The 22,612-nt window shown below is 52.8% G+C and overlaps 1 protein-coding gene across 1 annotated transcript in view; it reads right to left on the minus strand.

The window, feature by feature from the left end:
* Positions 1-10,435: 10,435 nt before the first annotated feature.
* Positions 10,436-22,612, minus strand: part of LOC148134945 (uncharacterized) — a 16,352-nt gene continuing 4,175 nt past the window's right edge. Inside the window, exon 2 of the mRNA XM_087985286.1 lies at positions 10,436-11,093. Within this exon, the coding sequence (XP_087841412.1) occupies positions 10,539-11,039 (501 nt within the window). The 5' untranslated portion in view covers positions 11,040-11,093 and the 3' untranslated portion in view covers positions 10,436-10,538. The remainder of the gene's footprint in view (positions 11,094-22,612) is intronic.

The raw sequence follows: 22,612 nt of genomic DNA on the forward strand, positions 1-22,612 counted from the left end.
TCATACATATGTCGACATACCCATCCAAAAGCCTCTTAAATGTTGCTATCTACCTGTGACTCCACTTTCAAGGAGCTCTCAACCTGCACTCCAAGGTCCCTTTGTTCAGCAACACTCCCTGGGACCTTACCATTAAGTGTATAAGTCCTGCTAAGATTTGCTTTCCCAAAATGCAGCACCTCACATTTATCTGAATTAAACTCCATCTGCCACTTCTCAGCCCATTGGCCCATCTGGTCCAGATCCTGTTGTAATCTGAGGTAACCCTCTTCGCTGTCCACTACACCTCCAATTTGGGTGCCATCTGCAAACTTACTAACCTTTTAAAATGTCGTCATTGTACCAGCCTCCACCACTTCCTCTGGCAGCTCGTTCCACACACGCACCACCCTCTGGGGGAAAAGGATGCCCCTTCGGTCTCTTTTATATCTTGCCCCTCTCACCCTAAACCTATGCCCTCTAGTTCGGGACATCCCACCCGAGAGGGAAAAGACCTTATCTATTTACCCTATCCATGCCCCCCTCATGATTTTATAAACCTCTAGTTCGGGACATCCCCACCCCAGGGGGAAAAGACCTTGAGTATTTACCCTATCCATGCCCCCCTCATGATTTTATAAACCTCTAGTTCTGGACTCCCCCACCCCAGGGGGAAAAGACCTTGTCTATTTATCCGATCCATGCCCCCCTCATGATTTTATAAACCTCTGTAAGGTAATTCCTCAATATCACACAGCAACCCGGACAGGAGAAGGGTATTAGGCTCCGACTGTATATCGATGAGGTGGTGAGTGGTCTGTATCCTGTCTCTGAAAGCCTTTGAGTAACATAAAAAAGAAAAACACACCTCAATCTTAAATTTAAACTGATCAAATTGCATCTTCTGAGGCAGCTAGGAGGCCACTTAGAATGAAGAAAGGGCTGTCCTGACCCCTCAAGAGACACAACCACCAGCAGAAAACCTCTCTCTCTCTATTAACGCCAATAATCCTTCCCAACTCCTAAACTCATAGAATCCTTACAGTGTGGAAGCAGGTCATTCAGCCCATCAAATCTACACCGAACCTGCAACGATCAGCACAACTACTCTATCCCTGTAACCCTGCATTTCCAATGGCTAATCCACTCCAACCTGCACATCCCTGGGCACTACGGGACAATTTAGCACGACTAATCCACCCTAACCCGCACATCCCTGGGCACTATGGGACAATTTAGCACGGCCAATCCACCCTAACCTGCACATCCCTGGGCACTACGGGGACAATTTAGCATGGCCAATCCACCCTAACCTGCACATCCCTGGGCACTACGGGAACAATTTAGCACGGTCAATCCCCCCTAACCTGCACATCCCTGGGCAATACGGGACAATTTAGCATGGCCAATCCACCCTAACCTGCACATCCCTGGGCACTACGGGAACAATTTAGCACGGCCAATCCACCCTAACCTGCACATCCCTGGGCAATACGGGACAATTTAGCACGACCAATCCACACTAACCTGCACATCCCTGGGCACTACGGGACAATTCAGCACAGCCAATCCACCCTAACCTACACATCCCTGGGCACTACAGGGCAATTTAGCACGGCCAATCCACCCAAACCTGCATGCCTTTGGACTGTGGGCGGAAATCCATGCAGATACAGGGTGGCATGGTGACTCAGTGGTTAGCACTGCTGCCTCACAGCACCACAGACCCGGGTTCGATTCTGGGTAGTGGTTCTGGACGGGTTACTGTTCAGAGATTCAGTGGGGTCTTGTTGAGCCAAGGGGCCTGTGTCCGCACTGTATGGATTCTAATTCATATATGCAAACTCCACACAGCCCGAGGCTAGAATCAAACCCAAGTCCCTGGTGCTGTAAGGCAGCAGTGCTAACTACTGAGTCACCACACGTTGAATTCATAGGGTTATGATTAGATTAGATTTCCTACAGTGTGGAAACAGGCCCTTCGGCCCAACAAGCCCACACCGACCCTCCGACGAGCAACCCATCCAGTCCCAGTTCCCTCTGACTAATTCACCTAACACTACGGGCAATTTAGCACAGCCAATTCACCTGACCCGCACATCTTTGGACTGTGGGAGGAAACCAGAGCAAACCCACACAGACACAGGGAGAATGTGCAAACTCCACACAGACAGTCGCCCAAGGCTGGAATCGAACCTGGGACCCTGGGTGCTGTGAGGCAGCAGTGCGAACCACTGAGCCACCGTGCTGCCTAGGTGTGCAAATATTATCCACACACCAACCGTGTCATAACAAGGATCAAGTTAAGTGGGTGTGTGGCATTGTTAGTCAAGGACAGTATTACGGCGGCAGAAAGGACATTTGAGGAATCGTCTACTGAGGTAGTATGGGCTGAGGTTAGAAACAGGAAAGGAGAGGTCAACCTGTTGGGAGTTTTCTATAGGTCTCCGAATAGTTCCAGAGATTTAGAGGAAAGGATAGCAAAGATAATTCTGGATAGGAGCGATAGTGACAGGGTAGTTGTTATTGATGACTTTAACTTTCCAAATATTGACCGGGACTACTATAGTTTGAGTACTTTAGACGGGTCAGTTTTTGTCCAGTATGTGCAAGAGGGTTTCCTGACACAGTATGTAGACAAGGGGCGAGGCTACATTGGGTATGAACCCGGCCAGGTGTTAGATGAGCACTTTTATGATAGTGACTACAATTAGGTTACGTTTACTTTAGCGATGGAAAGGGATAGGTATATTCCACAGGGCAGGAGTTATAGCTGGGGAAGACAATTACGAAGCAATTAGGCAAGATGTAGGGTGCATAGGATGGGAAAGGAAACTGCAGGGGATAGGAACAATTGAAATGTGGAGTTTATTCTCAGGACAGCTACTGCATGTCCTTGATAAGTATGTACCTGTCAGGAAGTTGTTGAGTGCAAGAGCCATACTTTACAAAGGAAGTTGAATCTCTTATCAAAAGGAAGAAGACAGCTTAGGTTAGGATGAGATATGAAGGCTCAGTTAAGAGTTACAAGTTAGCCAGGAAAGACCTAAAGAGAGAGCTAAGAAGAACTAGGAGGGGACATGAGGAATCAGTGGCAGGTATGATCAAGGAAATGCCTAAAGCTTTCTGTAGGTATATCAGGAATAAAAGATTGACTCGAGTAAGATTAGGGTCAATCAAAGACAGTAGTGGGAAGTTGTGCGGGAAGTCCGAGGAGATGGGGAAAAGCTAAATGAATAATTTTTGTCAGTATTCACACTGGAAAAAGACAGTGTTGTCGAGGAGAATGTTGAGATACTGGTGACTAGACCAGACGGGATTGAGGCTCACAAGGAGGAGGTGTTAGCCATTCTGGAAAGTGTGAAAGTAGATAAGTCCCCAGGGCCAGATGGGATTTATCCGAGGATTCTCTGGGAAGCCAGGGAGGAGATTGCCGAGCCTTTGGCTTTGATCTTTATGTCCTCATTGTCTACAGGAATAGTGCCAGAAGACTGGAGGATAGCAAATGTGGTTCCCCTTGTTCAAGAAGGGGAGTAGAGACAATCCTGGTAATTATAGACCAGTGAGCCTTACTTCGGTTGTGGGTAATGTGTTGGAAAAGGTTACGAGATAGGATTTATAATCACCTAGAAAGGAATATGTTGATTAGGGATAGTCAACACAGTTTTGTGAAGGGTACGTCTTGCCTCACAAATCTTATTGAGTTCTTTGAGTAGGTGACCAAACAGGTGGATAAGGGTAAAGCGATTGATGTGGTGTATATGGATTTCAGGAAGATGTTCGATAAGGTTCCCCACAAAATTATTATTGCATAAAATATGGAGACATGGAATTGTGGGTGATTTAGTGGTTTGGATCAGAAATTGGCTAGCTGAAAGAAGACAGAGGGTGGTGGTTGATGGGAAATATTCATCCTAGAGTTCAATTACTAGTGGGGTACCACAAGGATCTGTTTTGAGGCCACTGCTGTTTGTCATTTTTATAAATGACCTGGATGAAGGCGTAGAAAGATGGGTTAGTAAATTTGACAGGAAGGTCGGTGTAGTTGTGGATAGTACCAAGGATGTTGCAGGTTACAGAGGGAAGTAGGTAAGCTGCAGAGCTGGGCTGAGAGGTGGCAAATGGAATTTAATGCCGATTTGTGTGAAGTGATTCACTTTGGAAGGAGTAACAGGAATGCAGAGTACTGGGCTAATGGTAAGATTCTTGGCAGTGTAGATGAACAGAGAGATCTCGGTGCCCATGTACACAGATCCCTGAAAGTTGCCACCCAGGTCGATCGGGTTGTTAAGAAGGCCTACGGTGTGTTAGCGTCTATTGGGAGAGGGATTGAGTTTCGGAGCCATGAGGTCATGCTGCAGCTGTACAAAACTCTGGTGCGGCTGCACTTGGGGGTATTGTGTACAGTTCTGGTCACCACATTATAGGAAGGATGTGGAAGCTTTGGAAAAGGTTCAGAGGAGATTTACCAGGATGTTGTCTTGTATGGAGGGAAGGTCATACTAGGAAAGGCTGAGGGACTTGAGGCTGATTTTGTTAGAGAAGAAGGTTGAGAGGTGACTTAATTGAGACGTATCAGATAATCAGAGGATTAGATAGGGTGGTCAGTGAGAGCCTTTTTCCTCGGTTGGTGATGGCTAGTAGGAGGGGACTTAGCTTTAAATTGAGGGGGTGACAGATATAGGACAGATGGCAGAGGGAGTTTCTTTACTCAGAGAGTAGGAGGGGGCGTGGAACGCACTGCCTGCAACAGGAGTAGACTCACCAACTTTAGGGGCATTTAAATGGGCATTGGAGAGTCACCTGGATGATAATGGATTAGTGTAGGATAGGTGGGCTTCAGATTGGTTCCACAGATCAGCACACCATCGAGGACCGAAGGGCCTGTACTGCGCTGTAATGTTCTATGTTCTACAACACCAGGTTATAGTCCAGCAGGTCTATTTAGAAGTAAAAGGTTTCAGAGCGCCGCTCCTTCATCACGTAGCTAGTGGGGCATGATCACAGGACACAGAACTTATAATAAAAAATCAAAAAGAGTCATACAACTGATGTGATGTCTTGAACAAACCTAGATTGCTGTTGAATCTTTAATCACTTTGAAGGGGATGCAGGTTTTGATGCATTAATATTCAAATCCTCGAGCTTCTTTCAAGTCACATTCCGAGATAACGTAAGGTTTTATTAAAAAGAAGTGACATCACAACTCAAACAATGCATTAAAGGTGTGTGGTTAGGATCTGTCTGTGTCCCAGTCAGACTGATTCTATTTCCAAAATAGGAATTGATGAAATGTCACATGGACTGACTGCCTACAGGTTGTGTGCTTTTTGAACAAGCTAGAATGTATCTGCCAATACAAATTTGCAAGTGCAAATTCACCGCATATACTACATGTGTATGTGCATGAGAGAATGCATGTGTGTGTGCATGCACGTGTGCACCTGAGTGTGAAGTATATGCCCGTGAGAGGGTGAGTGCATGAGTGTGGGTGTGTCTGAGAGAAAGTGTGAATGAGAGAGGGTCGAGTGTGATTGTGAGAGCGCGTGTGTGTGTGGATAGTGCAATGGGGTCTCCTGTATTGTGACATGAACCGAAGATCCCAATTGAGGCCATCCTCATGGGTACCGAACTTGGCTATGAGCCTCTGCTTGCCAACTCTGCGTTGTTGAGTATCCCAAAGTCCACCTTGGAGGACGGTCACCCGAAGCCGAACCCACTCAAGTCGACCTACAGCACAGACTGCGCTGAGAGACTTTGCCGTCACACCTCTCGCAAACTCCTTGGTAAGCTTGTGCACCAATCTACATCAGGCGCCACACCCTTGAAATTGACAGAGAGTCCTTATTCTCAGTTTGCGCTCAAGATGCGGCAGTACAGTTACAAGACGCTGCTGGGCAGATGAGGCAATGGAACCACACCGCTTACCTGCACGCCGAGAACAAGGAACTGGAGAAACTTGGCATTACCAGCAGCAGTAGCCTAGCCTCCCCAGTTGAGAAATGGTATCACAACAGGGAAAGCGATCGTCAACTTACCCTTCAACAGGAAGAGATTGAAGTTCTCCACTGCAGGCTCAATTTCTGCCCCACCACCAAAACGGACCCCTTCAGTCTTGCGGCAGACACAGAGGAACTCATCGAACGCACGAGACTCCAGGAAGTCTTCCAAAACGTCACCAGCAAGCTCAAAGAGACGACCGACGAAGCGGGAGCCGGAACAGTCGTCAGAGAGATCCGCAGTGGAGCGACCAAAGGAGGAGTTGACTTGGGTGCCTCTGGAGGGCTGCTGCCCTGGGCTCGGTATGTATGCTCCAGCCGTCAGGAAATGCCAGACTCATCAGCCACACCCACCAGGTAGAGCAGAACGTTACCCGATCACAACACAGCGCCGTCCACGCTCTCAAAGCCGATCGCCACGTTGTCATCAGGCAACTACCGGCCGATCCGACCAAACAGCACACCCGTGAACTCAACAGATCGTTGAAGACTTTTGATCAGAATACCCGACGCACACACTACTCACGTAGGAGACTTCGACTGCCTTCCGAAGATACACAAAGCTAACACACCAGGACGTCCCAGTGGATCAGGCAATGGGATCCTGTGAGAGAACCTCTCTGGCTATGTCGAGGGCATCCTGAAACCCATGGTACAGGGGACCTCCCCCCAAGCTTCTGTCGCGACACTACGGATTTCTTATAGCTCAGCACCCACGGACCAGTTGAACCAGGAACATTCCTCGTCACAATGAATGTTTCAGCACTCTACTCCAGCGTCCCCCATGATGGCGGCATGGCTGCATTAAATCCAATATCCGAGCCCCATCCTACAACTCATCTGCTTTATCCACAACCACAACGTCTTCGCTTTCGACGACCAGTTCTTCAAAACCTCTATGTAGCATTTTATCAATTCCTACTTTGGAAATAGAGCCAGTCTGAATCAAGATTGGGAGACAGACTCGAACCTTTAATGCTTCATCCGAGCGGTTTTTAAAAATAAAACCGTACATACTTGTTGGGCCGAAGGGCCTGTTTCCACACTGTAGGGAATCTAATTTAATCGAATTATCTCGGGAATGTGACTTGAAAGAAGCGTTGGGATTTAAATACTAATTAATCGAAGCCTGCAACCCCATTATAAGTGATTAAAGGCTCAACAGCAATCTCGGTTTGTTCAATACCACACTTTGATCTTTTACTATGAATTCTCTGTCCTATAATCCTGCCCCACTGGCTCCCTGATGAAGGAGCAGGGCTCCAAAAGCTTGTACTTCCAAATAAAACCTGTTGGACGAGAAGCTGGTGTCGTGTGATTTTTAACTCTGTCCACCCCAGTCCAACACTGGCTCCTCCACGTCCTAACAAGCACATTCAATACTTTTCAGATCCCACACCTTGTTTGCCTTCCTAGCCAGGCAGATGGTGGAGGATTTCTGATCAGCCACACAGTGCGAGGGCTGCCCGTTACTTGAACAGTCACTCATCGCTGGGTGGGGGTTTGGGAACAGTCCTAAGGTGGTCAGCTTTGTTCGCCAATGTCCTGCTGGTGGTACGCGCAGCCTGAAGGTGATCGGGGACGATGCCGGCAATGTACTGCAACCTTACAAACAGAAGCTAGGGTTCGCAAACCCTCTCTTCACCAACAGCGCCACATTCCAAGGCGCTCTGCAGTCGAAAACCACTGACACCCACAGACACATCAGGCCGGCCAGCCAGCCAAAAGCTTGGGTCGGGGAGGCAGGACAGCCTTCCAGGAGGGCGAGACCGCAAGACCAGGACGGATAAGGTAAATCCGAAAGGGGAAAAAAAAAATTAGAAGTGAGACACCCAGACAGTAGTGAGAATGTGGGACTCACTACCACACAGGACATGGTTGAAGCAGTTATTGCAATTGACTGACTGGAAGGGGACCTTAGAATCACAGCAGAGAGAGGATAGGTTGATGGGAGGAGGTATCAGCACTGACTGCTTGGGCTTAGTGGTCTCTTCCTGTGCTGAAAATCCTTTGGTACCTGGTGTATTGTCTAACAATAGGCAGAGGAGTGTCCAGGAATCAATCAGAGATCCTAATTTTCCTGAGCATGTCAACATTGACGATCATACAAGTGGGCAAGGAAACACAGGCTACACTGGTACCAGTGCGATGGGGCAGGGGTTAGGCAAATACCACTGTGAGAGGGGCAAAGGGCTAGGGTTATACCACCATGAGGGGGCAAGGGATTGAGACTGTACCACCATGAGGGGTGGCAAGGGACTGGGACTGTACAACCGTGAGGAGGGGGCAAGGGGTGGGACTGTACCACCGTGAGGAGGCAGGAGCTGGGAACTGTAACAATGTGAAGGGGCAAAGGGCTAGGATTATACCACCGTGAAGGGGCAAAGAGCTGGAACTGTACCACCATGAGGAGGTAAGGGACTGGGACTGTACCACCATGAGGGGGCAAAGGGCTATATTATACCACTATGAGGAGGCAAGGAGCTGGGACTGTACCAACATGAGGGGGCAAGAGGCTGGGATTGTATCACCGTGAGGGGGCAAGAGGCTGGGACTGTACCAACTCAAGGAGCTAGACTGTACCACTGCGAGGAGGCAAGGGACTGGGACTGTACCACCATGAGGGGGCAAGGGGCTGGGACTGTACCACCGTGAGGGGGCAAAGGGCTATATTATACCACTGAGGAGGCAAGGAGCTAGGACTGTACCACTGCCAGGGGGCAAGGGGCTGGGACTGTACCAACATGAGGGAGCAAGCGGCTGGGACTGTACCACTGCAAGGATTAGATTAGATTAGATTACAGTGTGGAAACAGGCCCTTCGGCCCAACAGGTCCACACCGACCCGCCGAAGCGAAACCCACCCATACCCCTACATTTACCCCTTACCTAACTCTACGGGCAATTTAGTATGGCCAATTCACCTGACCTGCACATCTTTGGACTGTGGGAGGAAACCGGAGCACCCGGAGGAAACCCACGCAGACACGGGGAGAACGTGCAAACTCCACACAGTCAGTCGCCTGAGGCGGGAATTGAACCCAGGTCTCTGGCGCTGTGAGGCAGCAGTGCTAACCACTGTGCCACCGTGCCGCCCTCAAGGAGTTGGGACTGTACCAACGCAAGGGACTGGGACTGTACCACCGTGGGGCAAGGGGCTGGGATTGTACCAACATGAGGGGGCAAGGGGCCTGGACTGTACCATCACGAGGGGGGTAAGGGACTGGGACTGTAGCAACTCAAGGAGCTGGGACTGTACCACTGCGAGGAGGTAAGGGGCTGGGACTGTATCATCTTGAAGGGGTAAGTGGCTTGGACTGTACCACTGCGAGGGGACAAGCAACTGGGATTGTACCACTGTGAGGGGGCAAGGGTCTGGGACTGTACCACTGCGAGGGGGCAAGGAGCTGGGACTGCACCACCATAAGGGAGCAAGGGGCTTGCAGTGTCCCACTGCGAGGGAGCAGAAATGTGGATGGTACCACATAAGCAGGCAGTTCCTTGTGGGCTAAGTCCAGGTTCAGGTGATTACGCAGAGAAGTGTTCAGCGGGACGTGGAATTCGGATTGGGTCGATTAATCGGCGTGTGCCAAGTGTCAGGGCCAAAAAGCACCAAGGGAAGTCACGGTGGGCTCAGTGGTTAGTACAGCTGCCTCACAGCGCCGGGGGGACCTGGATTCGATCCCACCTCGGGCGACTGTCTATCGGTGTGGAGTTTGCACCTTCTCCCCGTGTCTGCGTGGGTTTCCTCCGGGTGCTCCGGTTTCCTCCTGCAGTCCACAGATGTGAGGGTGGATTGGCCGCGCTAAAGCGTCCAGGATGTGACGTTCTTCAGAGGGTCAGCATGAACTCGACGGGCCGAGTGGCGTGCTGCCCACCCTGCCGGGAGTCTACGTGACTCCAAGGGTGGCAATCGTGCCTGCAGCACTCTGTGGCCGTCTCTCATTGAGTTTCCCATTGAGTGACCTCTTAGCGGGACACGGGTTTCTGACTGGATTCACTGTCGGGAGCATCACAGAGCTTCAGGACGCAGTACATCCGTCTCACTTTTCACAGGGCCTCCATTACAGCTCGGCGAGCAAGCTTACCTCCAGAACCTCAACCTGAGCCGCACATTCGCTAGCCTCCATACGGCAAAACTCTGACAATCCTGCATTCGGAGGGGAAGGGAGCTGCAGGAATGTGAAGGGATGTCCTGACCAAACATGGAAGGCTGGAAGTACTGGAGGTTTTTAAAATCATGAGGGGGCATGGATAGGGTAAATAGACAAGGTCTTTTCCCCCTGGGGTGGGGGAGTCCAGAACTAGAGGTTTACAAAATCATGAGGGGGGCATGGATAGGGTAAATAGACAAGGTCTTTTCCCCCTGGGGTGGGACGGGGGGGGGGGGAATGTCTGAAAGGTGTCCACACGGGACAGTCGATCACCCTGGACCCCAACTCCTGCTCCGATTCCCACCCCCCCCCCGCGCACAAAGAGAGGGGCAACGTGAACGATTCTAAAGCCCGACTTTAGAAAAACATAACTCCCGGGAGTCGCGGGCTCGCAGCAGGTCGGGTTTTCAGGGCTCGAGGCTTAACCTCGCGGCAGGGTGGGGCTCGGGCGCCCCGGGGAAGCAAGCCGCTGCCCCGGTGTGAGTCCGCCGGTGCCGCACCAAGTGGCCGGAGGTGTAAAAGCGTTTGTGGCAGACGCCGCACTCGAAGGGCTTCTCCCCCGTGTGGATCCGCTGGTGCACCCGCAGGTCGTTGCAGGTGGAGAAGCGCTTCTGGCAGACGCCGCACTGGAAGGGCCTCTCGCCCGTGTGGAAGCGCCGGTGCCGGGTCAGGTTGCTGGACTTGCTGAAGCTCTTCTGGCAGACGCCGCACTCGAAGGGCTTCTCGCCCGTGTGCACCCGCAGGTGCCTCTTCAGCAGGCACGCCCAGCGGAAGCCCTTGCCGCAGGCGAAGCACTGGAAGCAGCCCCCTTCCTGGGCCCTGGGAGCTGGTTGGCCGGGCCGGTGACCCTCCGACGTTCCCGCCTGCTGCTCGCTCAGCAGCGCTCGAGTCTCTTCGCCCATCTCCATCGCTTCCCCCCCGCCGAGGGGTCGGGAACTCCGGATTCCACCCCCCCCCCAGACCTGGAAGACACAGGACACGGGCGGTGAGCAAGACGATGGTAACTCTGCCCAGCTTCATGACGGGGGGGGGAAGTGCGGCATTGGAAGAGCACAGAGAGGTCAGGCAGCAGCCGGAGAGTCAACGTTTCGGGCATAAACCCTTCACCAGGGATCGCAGGGGGATCGACGTTCCTTCATTCGGGATCACAGGGGGATTGACGTTCCTTCATCCGGGATCGACGTTCCTTCATCTGGGATCGCAGGGGGATTGATGTTCCTTCATCAGGGATCGACGTTCCTTCATCTAGGATCGCAGAGGGATTGACGTTCCTTCATCAGGGATCGACGTTCCTTCATCAGGGATCACAGGGGGATCGACGTTCCTTCATCAGGGATCGACTTTCCTTCATCAGGGATCACAGGGGAATCGGCGTTCCTTCATCAGGGATCGCAGGGGGATCGACGTTCCTACATCAGGGATCACAGGGGGATCGACGTTCCTTCATCAGGGATCGCAGGGGGATCGACGTTCCTTCATCAGGGATCGCAGGGGGATCGATATTCCTTCATCCGGGATCGACGTTCCTTCAGGGATCGACAGTCCTTCATCAGGGATCTGGATCAGTGGCGCTGGAAGAGCACAGCAATTCAGGCAGCATCCGAGGACAGGCAAAATCGACGTTTCGGGCAAAAGCCCTTCATCAGAAATAAAGGCAGAGAGCCTGAAGCGTGGAGAGATAAGCTAGAGGAGGGTGGGGGTGGGGAGAGAGTAGCATAGAGTACAATAGGTCAGTGGGGGAGGGGATGAAGGTGATAGGTCAGGGAGGAGAGGGTGGAGTGGATAGGTGGAAAAGGAGCTAGGCAGGTCGGACAAGTCCGGACAAGTCAGGGGATCGAGTTGCTGGAGGTTAGAAACTAGGATGAGGTGGGGGAAGGGCAAATGAGGAAACTGTTGAAATCCACATTAATGCCCTGGGGTTGAAGTGTTCCGAGGCGGAAGATGAGGCGTTCTTCCTCCAGGCGTCTGGTGGTGAGGGAGCGGCGGTGGGGGAGGCCCAGCACCTCCATATCCTCGGCAGAGTGGGAGGGGGAGTTGAAATGTTGGGCCACAGGGCGATTTGGTTGATTGGTGCGGGTGTCCCGGAGATGTTCCCTAAAGCGCTCTGCTAGGAGGCATCCAGTCTCCCCAATGTAGAGGAGACCGCATCGGGAGCAACGGATACAATAAATGATATTAGTGGATGTGCAGGTAAAACTTTGATGGATGTGGAAGGCTCCTTTAGGGCCTTGGATGGAGGTGAGGGAGGAGGTGTGGGCGCAGGTTTTACAGTTCCTGCGGTGGCAGGGGAAAGTGCCAGGATGGGAGGGTGAGTGATAGGGGGGCGTGGACCTGATCAGGTAGTCACGGAGGGAACGGTCTTTGCGGAAGGCGGAGAGGGGTGGGGAGGGAAATATATCCCTGGTGGTGGGGTCTGTTTGGAGATGGCGGAAATGTCGGCGGATGATTTGGTTTATGCGAAGGTTGGTAGGGTGGAAGGTGAGCACCAGGGGCGTTCTGTCCTTGTTACGGTTGGAGGGGTTGGGTCTGAGGGCGGAGGTGCGGGATGTGGACACCTCCCTCCCCTTCCTGGACCTCTCCATCTCCATCAGTGACGACCGACTTGACACTGACATTTTCTACAAACCCACCGACTCCCACAGCTACCCAGATTACACCTCTTCCCACCCTACCTCTTGCAAAAATGCCAGCCCGTATTCCCAATTCCTCCGCCTCCGCCATATCTGCTCCCAGGAGGAGCAGTTCCACCATAGAACACACCAGATGGCCTCCTTCTTTAGAGACCGCAATTTCCCTTCCCACGTGGTTAAAGATGCCCTCCAACGCATCTCGTCCACATCCCGCACCTCCGCCCTCAGACCCCACCCCTCCAACCGTAACAAAGACAGAACGCCCCTGGTGCTCACCTTCCATCCTACCAACCTTCGCATAAACCAAATCATCCGCCGACATTTCCGCCACCTCCAAACGGACCCCACCACCAGGGATATATTTCCCTCCCCACCCCTCTCCGCCTTCCGCAAAGACCGTTCCCTCCGTGACTACCTGATAAGGTCCACGCCCCCCTACGACCCACCCTCCCATCCTGGCACCTTCCCCTAGCTCCTTTTCCACCTATCCACTCCACACTCTCCTCCCTGACCTATAACCTTCATCTCCTCCCCCACTCACCTATTGTACTCTATGCTACTCTCTCCCCACCCCCACCCTCCTCTAGCTTATCTCTCCACGCTTCAGGCTCTCTGCCTTTATTCCTGATGAAGGGCTTTTGCCTGAAACGTCGATTTTGCCTGTCCTCGGATGCTGCCTGAATTGCTGTGCTCTTCCAGCACCACTCATTCAGAATCTGGTTTCCAGCATCTGCAGTCATTGTTTTTACTTCATCAGGGATCGACAGTCCTTCATCAGGGATCACAGGGGAATCAACGTTCCTTCATCAGGGATCGCAGGGGGATCGATATTCCTTCATCCGGGATAGACGTTCCTTCATCAGGGATCGACGGTCCTTCATCAGGGATCACAGGGGGATCGACGTTTCATCATCAGGGATCGCAGGGAGATCAACGTTCCTTCATCAGGGATCGACGTTCCTTCATCAGGGATCGCCGGGAGATCGACGTTCCTTCATCAGGGATCACAGGGGGATCAATAATCCTTCATCCGGGATTGACATTCCTTCATCAGGGATCACAGGGGGATTGACATTCCTTCATCCGGGATCGACGTTCCTTCATCGGGGATCACAGGGGGATTGACATTTCTTCATCAGGGATCGCAGGGGGATCGAGATTCCTTCATCAGGGATCGACGTTCTTTCATCAGGGATCGACGGTCCTTCATCAGGGATCACAGGGGGATCGACGTTTCATCATCAGGGATCGCAGGGAGATCAACGTTCCTTCATCAGGGATCGACGTTCCTTCATCAGGGATCGCCGGGAGATCGACGTTCCTTCATCAGGGATCACAGGGGGATCAATAATCCTTCATCCGGGATTGACATTCCTTCATCAGGGATCACAGGGGGATTGACATTCCTTCATCCGGGATCGACGTTCCTTCATCAGGGATCACAGGGGGATTGACATTTCTTCATCAGGGATCACAGGGGGATCGGCGTTCCTTCATCAGGGATCAACGTTCCTTCATCAGGGATCGACGTTCCTTCATCAGGGATCACAGGGGGATCGGCGTTCCATCATCAGGGATCACAGGGGGATCGGCGTTCCTTCATCAGGGATCACAGGGGGATCGACGTTCCTTCATCAGGGATCAACGTTCCTTCATCAGGGATCACAGGGGGATCGACGTTCCTTCATCAGGGATCGCAGGGGGATCGACGTTCCTTCATCAGGGATCAACGTTCCTTCCAGGGATCACAGGGGGATCGACGTTCCTTCATCAGGGATCAACGTTCCTTCATCAGGGATCACAGGGGGATCGACGTTCCTTCATCAGGGATCGCAGGGGGATCGACGTTCCTTCATCATGGATCAACGTTCCTTCATCAGGGATCACAGGGGGATCGGCGTTCCTTCATCAGGGATCGCAGGGGGATCGACGTTCCTTCATCAGGGATCGACGTTCCTTCATCAGGGATCGCAGGGGGATCGACATTCCTTCATTAGGGATCGACGTTCCTTCATCAGGGATCGCAGGGGGATCGACGTTCCTTCATCAGGGATCGACGTTCCTTCACCAGGGATCGCAGGGGGATCGACATTCCTTCATTAGGGATCGACGTTCCTTCATCAGGGATCACAGGGGGATCGACATTCCAGATGAAGGGCTTATGCCCGAAACATCGATCCACCTGCAATCCCTGATGAAGGAACGTCGATCCCTGATGAAGGAATGTCGATTTCCCCCCGTGATCCCTGATGAAGGAACGTCGATCCCTGATGAAGGAACGTCGATCCCCTTGCGATCCCTGATGAAGGAACGTCGATCCCTGATGAAGGAATGTCGATTTCCCCCCGTGATCCCTGATGAAGGAACGTCGATCCCTGATGAAGGAACGTCGATCCCCTTTCGATCCCTGATGAAGGAACGTCTATCCCTGATGAAGGAATGTCGATCCCCCTGTGATCCCTGATGAAGGAACGTCAATCCCGGATGAAGAAACATCGATCCCCCTGTCATCCCTGATGAAGGAACATCGATCCCTGATGAAGGAATGTCGATCCCCCTGTGATCCCTGATGAAGGAAGGTCGATCCCTGATGAAGGAACGTCGATCCCTGATGAAGGAATGTCGATCCCCTTGTCATCCCTGATGAAGGAACGTCGATCCCTGATGAAGAAACATCGATCCCCCTGTGATCCCTGATGAAGAAACGTTGATCCCGGATGAAGGAACGTTGATCCCCTGTGATCCCTGATGAAGGCACGTCAATCCCTAATGAAGGAATGTCGATCCCGGATGAAGGAACGTTGATCCTGGATGAAGGAATATCGATCCCCCTGTGATCCCTGATGAAGGAACGTCGATCTCCCTGTGATCCCTGATGAAGGAACGTCGATCTCCCTGTGATCCCTGATGAAGGAATGTCGACCCCTGTTGAAGGAATGTCGATCCCCCTGTGATCCCTGCTGAAGGAACGTTGATCCCTGATGAAGGAATGTCGATCCCCTTGTCATCCCTGATGAACGAACGTCGATCCCTGATGAAGGAACATCGATCCTCCTGTGATCCCTGATGAAGGAACGTCGATTCCTGATGAAGGAATGTCGATCCCCCTGTGATCCCTGATGAAGGAACGTCGATCCTCCTGTGATCCCTGATGAAGGAACGTCAATCCCTCTGCGATCCCTGATGAAGGAACGTCGATCCCAGATGAAGGAACGTCGATCCCCCTGTGATCCCTGATGAAGGAATGTCGATCACCCGTGATCCCTGATGAAGGAATGTCGATCCTCCTGTGATCCCTGATGAAGGAACGTTGATCCCCCTGCGATCCCTGGTGAAGGAACGTCGATCCCTGATGAAGGAACGTTGATCCCCCTGCGATCCCTGGTGAAGGAACGTCGATCCCTGATGAAGGAACGTCGATCCCCCTGTGATCCCTGATGAAGGAACGTCGATCCCAGATGAAGGAACGTCGATCCCCCTGCGATCCCTGATGAAGGAACGTCAATCCCGGACGAAGGAACGTCGATCCCCCTGCGATCCCTGTTGAAGGAATGTCGATCCCCCTTTCATCCCTGATGTAGGAACGTCGATCCCGTATGAAGGAATGTCAATCCCCCTGCAATCCCTGATGAAAGAACGTCGATCCCTGATGAAGGAACGCCGATCCCCCTGTGATCCCTGATGAAGGAACACCGATTCTCCTGCAATTCCAGATGACGGGCTTATGCTTGAAACGTTGACTCTCCTGCCCCTCGGATGTTGCCTGACCTCGCTGTGCTTTTCCAGCACCACACACTCTCGACTCTGATCTCCGCAACATCAGTAGTCTTCACTTCCTCCTGGCTTCAAACCGGACACTCCCCATTTCTCCGCTTCATTCGGTCACAGGATTAGATTAGATTAGATTAGATTTCCTACAGTGTGGAAACACGCCCGTCGGCCCAACCAGTCCACACCGACCCTCCGAAAAGTAACCCCCCAGACCCATTTCCCTCTGGCTAATGCACCTAACACTACGAGGACACTTTAGCACGGCCAATCCACGCTAACCTGCACATCCCTGGGCACCACAGGACAATTTAGCACGGCCAATCCACCCTAACCTGCACAACCCTGGGCACTACGGGACAATTTAGCACGGCCAATCCACCCTAACCTGCACATCCCTGGGCACTACAGGGACAATTTAGCACGGCCAATCCACCCGAACCTGCACATCCCTGGGCACTACGGGGACAATTTAGCACGGCCAATCCACCCTAACCTGCACATCCCTGGGCACTACAGGGACAATTTAGCACGGCCAATCCACCCTAACCTGCACATCCCTGGGCACTACGGGACAATTTAGCACGGCCAATCCACCCTAACCTGCACATCCCTGGGCACTACAGGGACAATTTAGCACGGCCAATCCACCCTAACCTGCACATCCCTGGGCGCTACGGGGACAATTTAGCACGGCCAATCCACCCTAACCTGCACATCCCTGGGCACTGCGGGGACAATTTAGCATGGCCAATCCACCCGAACCTGCACATCCCTGGGCACTACGGGACAATTTAGCACGGCCGATCCATCCTAACCTGCACATCCCTTGGGCACTACGGGACAATTTAGCACAGCCAATCCACCCTAACCTGCACATCCCTGGGGCACTACGGGACAATTTAGCACGGCCAATCCACCCTAACCTGCACATCCCTGGGCACTACAGGGACAATTCAGCACGGCCAATCCACCCTAACCTGCACGTCCCTGGGCACGACAGGGACAATTTAGCACGGCCAATCCACCCTAACCTGCACGTCCCTGGGCACTACGGGGACAATTTAGCACGGCCAATCCACCCTAACCTGCACATCCCTGGGCACTACGGGGACAATTTAGCACGGCCAATCCACCCTAACCTGCACATCCCTGGGCACTACAGGACAATTTAGCACGGCCAATCCACCCTAACCTGCACATCCCTGCGCACTACGGGGACAATTTAGCACGGCCAATCCACCCTAACCTGCACATCCCTGGGCACTACGGGACAATTTAGCACGGGCCAGTCCACCCTAACCTGCACATGTTTGGACTGCGGGAGGAAACTGGAGCACCCGGAGGAAACCCACGCAGACCCGGGGAGAACGTGCAAACTCCACACAAACAGTCGCCCGAGCCTGGAATCGAACCTGGGACCTTGGTGCTGTGAAGCAGCAGTGCTAGCCACTGAGCCACTAGCTGGGCACAGCACTTACTGCCCGTCCCCAGGAGCTGTTTTCTTGGACTGCGGCAGGCCACGTGCTGTAGTTGACCCACTGTGCCCTTTGGGGGGGGGGGAATTCCAGGATTTTCACACTGAAGGAGCGGCAATCTGATTCCCAACAGAAACAGGAATCGCTGGGAAAACGCAGCAGGTCGGCCAGGGGGAAGCAGAGTCAACTGCTGAGTTTTTCCAGCGATGCCCGTTTCCCTTCTTGATTTCCAGGCTCTTTCGGTTTTTCCTTTCGATCAATTTCCCAGCTTCGCTGGGAGTGAGATTCCCACCTCACTGCCTCCCTTTGTCCCTTCTAGACGGACATGGCTCTGGGTTTCGAAGGAACGGTCTATCTTTGGGGAAGATTTCTGCAGTGCACCTTGTCGAGAGCATATCCTGCTGCTACTGAGCGTCAGTGGTGGAGGGGGCGGACGTTGTAGATGTCGTGCCAATCAAGCAGGCCGCTTTCTCCTGGATGGTGGCGAGCTTAAGCGTTGTTGGAGCTACCCCCATCCAGGCAAGTGGGGAGTCTTCCATCACACTCCTGACTTACGCCTCGTCGATGGTGGACAGGTTTTGGGGGAGTCAGGTGAGTTAGGTTCCCCCTGGAGTGTCAGAGATTGAGGGGTGGTGACCTTGTAGAGGTTTGTAAAATCATGAGGGGGGGACATGGATTGGGTAAATAGACAAGGTCTTTTCCCCCTGGGGTGGGGGAGCCCAGAACTAGAGGTTTATAAAATCATGAGGGGGACATGGATAGGGTAAATAGACAAGGTCTTTTCCCCCTGGGGTGGGGGAGTCCAGAACTCGAGGTTTATAAAATCATGAGGGGGGCATGGATAGGGTAAATAGACAAGGTCTTTTCCCCCTGGGGTGGGGGAGCCCAGAACTAGAGGTTTATAAAATCATGGGGGGGCATGGATTGGGTAAATAGACAAGGTCTTTTCCCCCTGGGGTGGGGGGAGTCCAGAACTAGAGGTTTATAAAATCATGAGGGGGGGCATGGATAGGGTAAATAGACAAGGTCTTTTCCCCCTGGGGTGGGGGAGTCCAGAACTAGAGGTTTATAAAATCATGAGGGGGACATGGATAGGGTAAATAGACAAGGTCTTTTCCCCCCTGGGGTGGGGGAGTCCAGAACTAGAGGTTTATAAAATCATGAGGGGGACATGGATAGGGTAAATAGACAAGGTCTTTTCCCCCTGGGGTGGGGGGAGCCCAGAACTAGAGGTTTATAAAATCATGAGGGCGGGCATGGATAGGGTAAATAGACAAGGTCTTTTCCCCCTGGGGTGGGGGAGTCCAGAACTAGAGGTTTAAGGTGAGGGGGGAAAGATTTAAAAGGGATCCGTGGGTAACCTTTTTCCTGCAGAGGGTGGTGCGTGTATGGAATGAGCTGCCAGAGGAAGTGGTGGAGGCTGGTACAATTGTAACATTTAAGAGGCATTTGGATGGGTATACGAATAGGAAGGGTTTGGAGGGATGTGGGCCGGGTGCTGACAGGTGGGACTAGATTGGGGTTGGGATATCTGGGACGGCACGGACGGGTTGGACCGAAGGGTCTGTTTCTGTGCTGACTTGCTGCACTATTCCTAGCCTCTGCCCTACTCTTACATGGCAGCTCCAGTACAGTTTCGGGTCAATGGTATCCCTCAGGATGTGGATAGTGGGGGGATTCAGTGATGGCAACCCCATTAAACGTCAAAGATTTGAATGGCAATGCAATTGAACGTCAAGGGACGATGGTTAGTGTCTCTGAGGTGGAGATGGCCATTGCCTGGTATTTGCTTTGTGCGAATGTTACTTGCCATACGTCAGCCCAAGCCTGGATATTGTCTGGCATTTAAACACAGACTGCTTTCCTCCTGGTGGTCTGGTTTCCTCCCACAATCCAAAGATGTGCAGGTTAGGGTGGATTGGCCGTGCTAAATTGTCCCGTAGTGCCCAGGGATGTGCAGGTTAGGGTGGATTGGCCGTGCTAAATTGTCCCGTAGTGCCCAGGGATGTGCAGGTTAGGGTGGATTGGCCGTGCTAAATTGTCCCCGTAGTGCCCAGGGATGTGCAGGTTAGGGTGGATTGGCCGTGCTAAATTGTCCCCGTAGTGCCCAGGGATGTGCAGGTTAGGGTGGATTGGCCGTGCTAAATTGTCCCCGTAGTGCCCAGGGATGTGCAGGTTAGGGTGGATTGGCCGTGCTAAATTGTCCCTGTAGTGCCCAGGGATGTGCAGGTTAGGGTGGATTGGCCGTGCTAAATTGTCCCCGTAGTGCCCAGGGATGTGCAGGTTAGGGTGGATTGGCCAGGCTAAATTGTCCCTGTAGTGCCCAGGGATGTGCAGGTTAGGGTGGATTGGCCGTGCTAAATTGTCCCCGTAGTGCCCAGGGATGTGCAGGTTAGGGTGGATTGGCCGTGCTAAATTGTCCCCGTAGTGCCCAGGGATGTGCAGGTTAGGGTGGATTGGCCGTGCTAAATTGTCCCGTAGTGTCCAGGGATGTGCAGGTTAGGGTGGATTGGCCGTGCTAAATTGTCCCGTAGTGACCAGGGATGTGCAGGTTAGGGTGGATTGGCCGTGCTAAATTGTCCCGTAGTGCCCAGGGATGTGCAGGTTAGGGTGGATTGGCCGTGCTAAATTGTCCCATAATGCCCAGGGATGTGCAGGTTAGGGTGGATTGGCCGTGCTAAATTGTCCCGTAGTGCCCAGGGATGTGCAGGTTAGGGTGGATTGGCCGTGCTAAATTGTCCCATAGTGCCCAGGGATGTGCAGGTTAGGATGGATTGGCCGTGCTAAATTGTCGCCGTAGTGCCCAGGGATGTGCAGGTTAGGGTGGATTGGCCGTGCTAAATTGTCCCATAGTGCCCAGGGATGTGCAGGTTAGGATGGATTGGCCGTGCTAAATTGTCGCCGTAGTGCCCAGGGATGTGCAGGTTAGGGTGGATTGGCCGTGCTAAATTGTCCCATAGTGCCCAGGGATGTGCAGGTTAGGATGGATTGGCCGTGCTAAATTGTCCCCGTAGTGCCCAGGGATGTGCAGGTTAGGGTGGATTGGCTGTGCTAAATTGTCCCCGTAGTGCCCAGGGATGTGTAGGTTAGGGTGGATTGGCCGTGCTAAATTGTCCCCGTAGTGCCCAGGGATGTGCAGGTTAGGATGGATTGGCCGTGCTAAATTGTCCCCGTAGTGCCCAGGGATGTGTAGGTTAGGGTGGATTGGCCGTGCTAAATTGTCCCCGTAGTGCCCAGGGATGTGCAGGTTAGGATGGATTGGCCGTGCTAAATTGTCCCCGTAGTGCCCAGGGATGTGCAGGTTAGGGTGGATTGGCCGTGCTAAATTGTCCCGTAGTGCCCAGGGATGTGCAGGTTAGGGTGGATTGGCCGTGCTAAATTGTCCCGTAGTGCCCAGGGATGTACAGGTTAGGGTGGATTGGCCCTTGCTAAATTGTCCTGTAGTGCCCAGGGATGTGCAGGTTAGGGTGGATTGGCCGTGCTAAATTGTCCCGTAGTGCCCAGGGATGTGCAGGTTAGGGTGGATTGGTCGTGCTAAATTGTCCCCGTAGTGCCCAGGGATGTGCAGGTTAGGGTGGATTGGCCGTGCTAAATTGTCCCCGTAGTGCCCAGGGATGTGCAGGTTAGGGTGGGTTGGCCGTGCTAAATTGTCCCGTAGTGCCCAGGGATGTACAGGTTAGGGTGGATTGGCCGTGTTAAATTGTCCCCGTAGTGCCCAGGGATGCGCGGGTTAGGGTAGGTTGGCCGTGCTAAATTGTCCCCATAGTGCCCAGGGATGTGCGGGTTAGGGTGGATTGGCCGTGCTAAATTGTCCCTGTAGTGCCCAGGGATGCGCAGGTTAGGGTGGGTTGGCCGTGCTAAATTGTCCTGTAGTGCCCAGGGATGTGCAGGTTAGGGTGGATTGGCCGTGCAAAATTGTCCCGTAGTGCCCAGGGATGTGCAGGTTAGGGTGGATTGGCCGTGCTAAATTGTCCCCGTAGTGCCCAGGGATGTGCAGGTTAGGGTGGATTGGCCGTGCTAAATTGTCCCCGTAGTGCCCAGGGATGTACAGGTTAGGGTGGATTGGCCGTGCTAAAGTGTCCTGTAGTGCCCAGGGATGTGCAGGTTAGGGTGGATTGGCCATGCTAAATTGTCCTGTAGTGCCCAGGGATGTGCAGGTTAGGGTGAATTGGCCGTGCTAAATTGTCCCCCTAGTGCCCAGGGATGTACAAGTTAGGGTGGATTGGCCGTGCTAAATTGTCCCCGTAGTGCCCAGGGATGTGCAGGTTAGGGTGGATTGGCCGTGCTAAATTGTCCCTGTAGTGCCCAGGGACGTGCAGGTTAGGGTGGATTGGCCGTGCTAAATTGTCCTGTAGTGCCCAGGGATGTGCAGGTTAGGGTGGATTGGCCGTGCTAAATTGTCCCCGTAGTGCCCAGGGATGTGCAGGTTAGGGTGGATTGGCCGTGCTAAATTGTCCCCGTAGTGCCCAGGGATGTGCAGGTTAGGGTGGATTGGCCATGCTAAATTGTCCTGTAGTGCCCAGGGATGTGCAGGTTAGGGTGAATTGGCCGTGCTAAATTGTCCCCCTAGTGCCCAGGGATGTACAAGTTAGGGTGGATTGGCCG

Source organism: Chiloscyllium plagiosum, unplaced genomic scaffold, assembly GCF_037043375.1.
Source record: "Chiloscyllium plagiosum isolate Xiang-an unplaced genomic scaffold, Cpla_swu_hap1 HiC_scaffold_51, whole genome shotgun sequence".
In the NCBI taxonomy this organism is placed as follows: Eukaryota; Metazoa; Chordata; class Chondrichthyes; order Orectolobiformes; family Hemiscylliidae; genus Chiloscyllium; species Chiloscyllium plagiosum.